The sequence below is a fragment of the Temnothorax curvispinosus genome, unplaced genomic scaffold, assembly GCF_003070985.1.
Source record: "Temnothorax curvispinosus isolate PA1 unplaced genomic scaffold, ASM307098v1 QBEX01004775.1, whole genome shotgun sequence".
Classification (NCBI taxonomy): Eukaryota; Metazoa; Arthropoda; class Insecta; order Hymenoptera; family Formicidae; genus Temnothorax; species Temnothorax curvispinosus.
The window spans coordinates 1,775,479-1,785,428 of record NW_020214555.1 but is presented as its reverse complement, the minus strand read 5'-3'; the positions used below and the strand labels follow the sequence as shown (position 1 = coordinate 1,785,428).

The 9,950-nt window shown below is 30.2% G+C and overlaps 1 protein-coding gene across 1 annotated transcript; it reads left to right on the top strand.

The window, feature by feature from the left end:
• Nucleotides 1-1,751: 1,751 nt before the first annotated feature.
• LOC112454066 (delta(9)-fatty-acid desaturase fat-7-like) lies at nt 1,752-9,950 on the top strand (the record flags this gene model as incomplete). The annotated part of the gene is made up of 5 exons (XM_025015255.1): nt 1,752-1,913; nt 5,995-6,278; nt 7,110-7,240; nt 8,281-8,486; nt 9,761-9,950. Coding segments are annotated over exons 2-5 (777 nt in total), but the record flags the coding sequence as incomplete, so codon positions are not given.

Sequence of the window (9,950 nt, the reverse complement as noted above, 5' to 3'; positions counted from 1 at the left end):
GAAAAAGAAATTATTACAAAAAGAAAAAGACGGATATCTTATGATTTTCGGTCTCCTACTTAGCGACGATGCACGTCGTCGAACTTTATAGTTTAGTCACCTTCGTCTACTTTCAAAACCTGAAGACGACCTTATAATGTGAATTTACATTTTTTTTTGTAAAAAAAATCTAGAAATATTTTCCCATATTCTCAACTCTTTTTTATCGATAAAAGCGCGCGCATTTATCGATAAAAATGCTTTCAGAATACGAGCCATTGTATATGAGACTTATAGAATTTTAACGACAGTTAGTCGTCCGCAAGTTAAAACTTCCTAGTTGTTATCTATGGTCTAGTTATTATCTATAACCGACATAATGATTATATTATACTGTTAAATAAGGATCAATATTCTTTTTATTTTCAGTACTTATCATGTACGAACTGGGGTGCATCGGTGTGATTGCCAGCGCTCATAGATTATGATCTCATCGATCGGACAGAATCTACTATACATAATCTATATACATATAGCTGTTTAGGGTTCATTCTTTTCATCTATTACTTTTTAACCGCAGGGATAATAATCAAAACAAGCTTGTTCATTATACAAATTGAAATGCAGTTTATTATAAGAGTTTATAATTTGACAATAATATTGTTCTTACCTTGCATCAACTTTCAAATCAAAGTCAATTTAACTTTACACGTTCAAACTACAGTTTTATATTTGAATATTAAATCGAAGAAGCTATATTTAATAACCGGAAGATTTCGTGTAGTAAATTCTTTCAAGTCATTTCCTTCAAAAAACCCACAGTCATGATGCACAACCGATGTGTCTAACTATTTTACTTGATTCGGACCCAACTACTTTCATATGGAAAAGCATTAAGCGGGGAGCACAGACTTTTGCATAACGCAATAATGCGTAGCATAAGAAAATTGATTGGTTCCTATTTCCTTATGTACATGTATATGGACCAATCAATTTTCTTATGTTTACGCATTATGCGTTATTATGCAAAAGTGTGCAGTGCTCCCCGCTTTAATGTCGCCGTGTTGTTGACAATATTACGGACAATAGAACATCTATCTAATAAACATCTACCTAGAAGGGAAAGAGTTTAATTTTAGCAACTTCCCTGGGACACTCTGTACTTTTCTCATTCGTTCAATGTATTGCAATCTTATTTGTAGAAAACAAAAGCAGGCATTGATTAAATAATAAATAAAACTGAGAGATCTTATTTGATTTTTGAAAAAAACAGGAGAAACGAATTACATTCGAGCAAGGCAGGCATTGACAAACTAAAATTATATAAAAATTAGAAAAAAAATGTGTTTTTCCTATATGGACTAAGGTAGAGATCGGTAAGGTTAGCATAACTTTGCGCTTCCTTTATTCAAAGGAAGTAAATGCTAAATTTTTTGCTGATTCCAGTATTATCGTTGCGTAGCTTTTTTACCATATATAATATCTGCGCAACGCAAATATAACGTCAATGAAACTGTCGTTAAGTGTTACAGAATAGGCCCACTATAGAGGGACAAATGTCCTCTCTTGTCCCGGGCCCTTCTGTGGATGCCTATGATTCATATATTCATATAATAAAGCTGAAAAATTACGATGTTAATATATGAAAATTATGAGAACAAATGCCGACTATACATACATAAATGCATATACATGAAATGATATCAGCATTTTTGTAATGACGTAAAGTCTAGATGATATATATTAATGTAAAATGAAATGCATTGTGGCAGAAGCACTCACTGTAAGTGTCACAATCGTTCTAGGCAAGTTAGTGATTTCAAAAAATCTTTTTCACAAAAGAATATAGTATATAAATCTTGTGCAATAAAGAATCTTCAGTAACCAGTCAGTGCACATATAACGCCTCACTCCAATCTTGTTTCTCCGCCAAGGTATATTTATCTGTTATCTTACTTGTTTTTTTCAATAAGTAATTGAAAGATTTTAGTTCTCGCGATCCAAGATTACGTACCAAAATTACGACCCTATATTAATTTTATCTTAATTATTACAATTAGAAAATATATTTCTTTGTTTTAATAAACGCGTAGAAAAATTATTAAATACCTAATATCTTTTGCACATACACTAACTGATTTTTAATTTTTGATAAGAGTCGAATCTGTTTCAATTTGTCAACATACTTTTTCTGTTGTTTGAGTTTTCGCAAATTTTTATTAGAATTATAATATTATCATACATTTAAGTGTCAAAGTTTTATATTCCATATTTTTAAAAACACTTAATCTATTGCAATAAGAAGAAAAACAAAGCTTATGTCAATTGGCCGCTTATAGCGACTAGCAGCAAAACACGCAGAAAAAATAGCACTTGTTCTATCACGTAAAACTGTCAGCGCTACTCGCAGCAAGCAACTTTTCTCGCTGCGTAGTTTGCACGGTGGCAGAGCTCCTTACAGGTAGCACGAAAAATTGCATCGTGGGAAACAGGTTTTTTAATAAGATTTTAGAGTTATCTAGATGTTCGATAAAATTAATAAGATATCGAGAAATATTATTCTCAACGCACAAATTTTATTATTAAATTCTCAAGAATTCGATATACTTCTATATTATAAATTTTGTTCAATTCGTTCAATTCGTAGAAGATTTAAATATTACATTCTTTGATTAAAAATAAGAAAAAAAAGAATATAAAGCATTAGTTTACTTGTAATATTTTCTTTATAGTTTATCAAAAGACCGCATTGTTGCAATGATATAATATATATCATATTAACATATTAAATTAATTATAACACTCTAAATGTTGTAATAAATTTAATAAAATAGTAAAAAATTATTGCAGAGAGTGCAAAAATTAGTGCATGTAATACACATTTATACGGAAATGCAAATATGTTCTATCTAAATCTGAATCAGTAAATCACTAAAGTGGCATTTAGACTGATATCCAGTGAATAGTCACTGATGCGTTCAGTGACTTTTCACTGATTCAGATTTAAAGAGTTGTTTCAAAAATATACGCGCGGATGATCCTTCCAGTTTTTTATATAAACCAAAATTTATTTGTTTGACACTTCAACATTATATAGTTTTATAATTTGATGGCCAGTATGAGTCTGAGGTACGATTATACGTGCAAAAATAAAATTTTATAATACAAATAATTATATTGTGAAATGCGATTTCCAAAATCGGTTTCGATCTCTACTTGAGATCTTCAATTGGCGATCTTTGATGAACTACACCAGTGCTCGGAATTAAATGTCCTTTTCGCCCTTTCAGAAATCGATTTGAAAAGGGCATAAATCCGTACTGAACTACACTATATCCTAATTATTTGTATTATAAAATTTGATTTGTCGTATAACCGTGTTCCAGACTTCACTGGCCATCAAATTATAATTTTTACTTTTACTATTGTTTTCAAAATATCCTTAGAGATACGAACTTACTAAATGTTAATAATCTCGTAGAAGCAATGTTATAAATAACTTATTACTTAAAGCTGTGTATCGAATTATGTTCGGGATATGCGAGAAGCACGTAAGAAACTACGCAGAAATAACTAGTTGAATTGACTTCAATTCGGCGTCTATAAATAGTCAATGTCGAATAGTTGATAGTTGATATCCTTTGTCTGTCATCTTCGGTTTTCTTTCATCACAATTATTTTTACAAAATATATATAATTAATCGAGTTAATTGAGCAATTACGAATATTTCCTGAAGATTTTTATTGTCAATCAGCTAACACTACATTGAATCAATGCGAAGTCGGAAAGCACAATGTATGTACATATGGAGGGGTAAAAACCACAGTAATGTAAGTCAAAATTTTAAAACATTTTTTCGTGTGCACAGATACAATTTATATATTGTACAGATTGCATCTGTGCACACGAGACAATATTTTAAAAATTTTGACTTACACTACTGTTGTTTTTCCCCCTCCATATTTGCCTCGTCATATTCTAGTTGTGTTTATATATTACGTTTGCTTTGTCGTACTTCCTAGTCATGTGATTGGGCCTTGTAATATTTGGCAACAGTTCGGGGGACAGTTCGGTTCTCAAAGGCGAGCACTGATAACGGTTTCAGTCAGAGTGTCGAGAACAGCGAAAGGAACAGATCAACTGCGTTAAGCTTCCGAAAACATTGTCTTCTCTCGCAGAGGCAGAGGTATTTCGCTTGTATTCTCTAATATATATTAAAGTTAAAGATACAAAGAAAAGTTCTTGAAAATCGGATCTGTTTTCCTACAGTGTTTATTACGTATACGAAATAGAATTAGCCGAAAGACATAGAAGTTTCATACAAATATTTGTAATTACGCAGTTAACATACAAACGATTCTAATTATGTCAAAGATGACGTAAAAGGAACAGCCAATATCCGATTATTCATTTACGCACTGAGTATATATGCTAATTTGACTAGTCATTTTTTTTACTCGGGTTAAATGAAATTAAAAATGCTAAGTAATCATTGTCTTAACTGTAATGGCGTCGTTTATTTATGAATTATATTATGTCTCGATATATTTCACCACGATTTCAGTGATTATTCTCGCATTCTCTGAGCTGAAGGGTAAGTGACTTAATATCTCTTTTTGCTCAAGTTCTGAATATTTTGATTTCGATCACATAATAAAACTATGATCATTAGTAAAGTTGTACTTGGATTTTCTCGCGAAAAATTACGTTATTTTTAAACCATCAAATTTTGAAGTTACTCACTTACTTCTCGGTGAATGTGAGATGTGCTTCTTGTTTAACTATCCAAGAAACACAAGCTTGTTCCATATTTGATGTACAGTAAGTTGCATTAATTCGATGGGTTACAGTAGCCTGACTTATTAGCGTAAAAAATGCAAGATAAAATAGAAGAGAGAACTAGTTGCTTTTTATTTTTCTCGTTATACACTTTAGTATTTCGATGAACCACGTACGTGTTGATTATTAGAGATCCAGCGGCTGCTAACTTAAGCTATGACCCAGTGAATTAATATACCTTACGTTCTACATCAAATATTTACATGTACAGCTCTAAGTTAGAGATAATATTGTGGGGTAAGGAATTTACAGAGGTAATTCCTTGAATCGGAATGCCAGAATATAAAGCACAGTTCCTTTAAGTGTATACACTACCGCTCAAAAGTATTTGTCACCTTATAGAAATGTGATTAGAATTGAGTTCATTAATTAATAAAATTTTAATGAAAAAGCCAATAATATGCTACATGTCTTTATTGCATAGGACAGGTGATTACATAATATTTAAATCATTAAACAGTGATTTGACAAGAAAATAACTTTCTAAATTTTTGCTTCATCGATGTGGCTGTCAATTTTTTGTATCACAGCTTTATACAATTTTGACATAAGTTGATTAATTTTGTAATTAATTTTGGCTCCTAAATACACCAACGTGATGATCTCGGAAAATGTATTTATTATTTGATACTATTTCTGCAAGCAAAATAATTACATAAAATTAGGAAGTAAAGGATACCAACATAATATCAGTTTCTCGTTATTTCCACTACAATATTTTATAATTTGACTTATCGTATATTAAATAACCAACAATTTATGAATGTTTAAACCAAAAGCAGGCATTCCGAACATATTCCATTGTGCGTTCAAATTCACGCACTTTTGATCCCATGTGTGTTTATAGACACTGCATATATTCATTAATTAAAAATATAAATTAAGAAATAATATATTACAGAAACTTATTTCACGTTAGAATACGCAATGGATTTATGCAGAATTATAAATTGCACTTAAAATTAAAAAATCGAATATCGTATAACGATATATAATAAATTTTACCTTTTGCACGTTGCCTAAAAGTTCAAAAGACAATCGCACTGGCGCTTGAATAAAACACTAATTAATTAACCTTGCTTTTTAATCTTTTAAACAGCGATTTTTATTGTATTATTTCTAACAGATAGAAATTGCTTTGTTTCTGTGGCTTTAAAGATATCACTTGTTTTCAGAAAAAATTATTTATAGTCATCAATATTCAACATAATGGAATGTAATACAATTACTTCCATTATCAAAGAAAATAAGAAGGAAGCTCTTGACGATATGAACATGGCAGGAGTGAACAAGAATGATGACAGTTATAAAAAATCCGAAATGAAAAGATCAGGTGTTTTCAATTTTGAAACTGATGTAATATGGCCTATAGCTCTGCTATTCTTTTTATACCACACTATTGGCATTTATGGTTTATTGACTTTCAACTACACGGAAAATTGGAAGACTACATTATGGAGTAAATATCCCCGTTCAAAGTATTTTACGCTTTTTTACAGAAACGAATCTAACAAAGAAATTTTCAAAGTTTCTGAAATTTTTCTCGAGCAGCTATGAATATATAGAAGTTCTTTTAAAATAAAATCGTTGATTCTTAAATTAGTCAAATAAAAAATAGTTAACGTTAATACTTTCTTAACCTATTGTATTCTTTCGTATTGCAAAAGGTATTAATAAAGTCATTAAGTTTAAATTACTAAAAATAATTAATTTGACACTAAATAATTTTATTTCTAATGCAATTATTTTTTACATCTGTTAAGTGAGTTTAAACATAATTAAACGCTATTGATATTATTATATTATATTTAAACAAAATATCCAAATAAATATTAATAATTATTATTGCAATATAGACAAAACATTTATATTTATGACCAAATAATAGGTAATATTAGAAATTATCTCTAATTATTCTTTTGATGGTGTTACTCGATTATCATGAAAACTATCATCCGTGATCTAAATAAGTGCAAATAAATATATAAATAAATGCATTTAACAATAACGGAATTATTAAATAATAATAATTGTCTGTGATTAATTTACATATTTAGATTCTCATTCAAATTAAATCAGCGCTTTCTAATTAAAATCATTTATTGAGCGTAATTAACGTTATAAAAAATAGAAGTCTTAAAAATCTTCTTAAAAATTTTTGCGTATGTTATATTTTTAGAAATATATATTTGTGAAGCATTTTAGAAATATAACATAACTTGCATGAATTCTTGTTTATAATACACACATATATATGTATATATATATTTTTTTCTCTTATATTTTTAAGTACCTGGGATGTACCTCATATCTAATATCGGAGTATCTGGTGGCGCTCATCGACTTTGGAGTCACAAGTGCTACAAAGCAAAATTACCATTAAGAATCCTATTTCTGATATGCTTTAATGCAGTTGGACAGGTAATTTTAATATAAATTTTATTAGCTACTATAACAAATTTTTATGTACATTATATATAATGTAGGAGAGACCAGGGCAAACTCGACACGATTTTTTCAATGGCAATTTTCAACAATTAATTAAAATTTTCAAGCAAATTTAATGGTACACATTTAAAGAGTGTTCCTTTAGGTACAAAATTGCTTAATAAAGTTTACACGAAAAAAACGGCTGAGGTTCAGACAACTGAAATTAAATTGTTGACGTACGAATTGTCGGGGGATCTAGATTGTAGCTCAACTACGGCAGTACGGCAGCATAACCACAATGTGGGTGTGACAACCACAGATATGGCTGTCCAAAATATTACTATTTATTGTGGTTGTGGCAACTACAATTCTGCATTTGATAACTATATTGATTTTTCCATGTTCCCGTACGTCGCGGCGTCGCTTAGTTTTGCCCCCAAGAAAGGAAAAGTGACGCAAAGACAAATTTTTAAATTGAAAAATGCCGGGGCAATTTGCCGGGAACAATTTCAGAAAAATTAATATTTTTGTTTCAGATATACATTTATCGAATATTATAGCATTCATTATTTAAAAAACTAATATATAAGAATACAAAAATTGTACGTCAGTATTCGTGTAAATAAAATAGTCCGTCAAGCTAATATGTTTTTCCTAAAATAGCATTTTTCCAATGATGAGGGAGAAGATGCTACCTTTGATTCTTCCCAGATTTTACGCATCTTATACGATAAAATTGAAGAAGTTTGCACGTGTCACACATGTTATATAAACAATCCCCACATTAACAACTAGAAAACATTACAACCTATCAGATAATGAACGAAATATTAACAAAGTGGCATCTTCGACGGATTGGCATCTTTCTCAGAGTTACCCCTTTTTAGCACATATATCTAGTTTTATTCGCGAGCCCTTTCTTCTTCTTTCGTTTTTAAATACAAACCTTGCAATTATTTATGTGTTGTTTTATCTGTATTTTTTAACACAGTTGTAAATATGTAAATAAAATTTTCATTGTTTGCTTTTAGAATTCGGTATACAATTGGGTAAAAAATCATCGTATGCATCACAAGTATTGTGACACTAATGGCGATCCCCACAACACTCAGCGCGGTTTCTTTTATACGCATATGGGATGGGTAATGATGAAAGAGCATCCGGAATTTATTAGAAAAAGCAAGCAGCTCGATTTATCAGATGTTTTATCAGATCCTGTCGTGGCTTTTGGAGAAAGGTAAATTTAATCAGTTATAGACTATGTGCATTTTTTATATAGTTTACATTTCTATTATTTTTGAATAAAAACTTCAAATAAAGCAAATAGATATAAATGTATGATAACATTTCTAGTGTGCACATGTTTTTGAGCATTTATGAGACGCAAATAAAGTTTGAAGAGTTTATAAAAAAAAAACTTTCATAGAGAATTGCTGTATAAGACAGTGAAAACCGCATTCAAATGCGTCCAGTTTCAGTAGAGAAAATCATGAACATATCTACATACGTATCCACATACACTCGCCGAATTGAGAATCTTCTTTTTGAAGTTGGTTAAAAATTAAAAAATTGCCTTATATAATTAAAGAAATTATAAAAATATGTATATTTATATAAAAAACCATAAAATTATAACAAAAAACTATAATTTAAAAGTAATAAACAAATAACAGAAAATAAAAAAGAGAGCAGAATAAAATCTTCATAAAAACGCTGTGATTTGTGGTAAAATATATAAGTATAAAAGCAATCTCTAAGATTCTTGACCATAAAAATAAAATAGTTTGTTAATGGTCAAGACCCAAAAATGCTCGGTTAAGCTCCAAAGTATCCATGCATATATGTAATGACGACTTGTATATGTAAATGAAAAATTACTAACGAAAAATTACTAACTTTGTGTTAAAATGCTCAAAGTGCGTGGACATTCCCCAAGATTTATTACGTGAATTACGTCAAAAGAAACAAATTTTTAACAGTCGAGGCCCGAAAGTGGTTCGTCTAATCCGAAGTACTCGCGTGTACTTGTACATGTAAAATAAAAAATTTCTAACGACTGTTTTTCCGCTTTGTGCCAAAATGTACAAATGCGCAGACATTCTCCAAGAAGAAACGAAAATTCTCAACAGTCGAAGTCCTAAGCGCTCCGTTTAACCCGATATATCCGCACGTTTTTTGTTACATTTATTATGTCTATATATGTCTACATATGTTTCTTTGTATAATTAGACATCGTAGACGCTCCAAACTTCAACTATAACATTTATGGGAGCATAACATGTTTGAGCATTTGTTATATTTTTTATCATATATTTTCTTCTTTATTTATTCCTTTGAATTATTCCTTTGTACAGTACAGTATTTTAATTTTTTTTACACAAAACTTAAATTCTCGAAGATATTCTCTTTCCCTTTCTATTAAGTAATCTTTAGATTCAATTTTCAGATTTATAAAATAAATATATAACGCGCTAAAATAAATTCCAAAAAATCAGAGTTGCATTTTTACAGGTACTTCTTGCCTCTTCAACTTTTTTTCTGCGTTATCCTACCTACGGCGATACCTGTATATTTTTGGAACGAGACTTGGGGTAGGGCTCTCATGTCGCAAGTATTCATACGATACATGATTACATCGCACTCCGTGTGGACTATCAATAGCATTGCTCATGCATGGGGCACTAAACCATACAACAAGTAC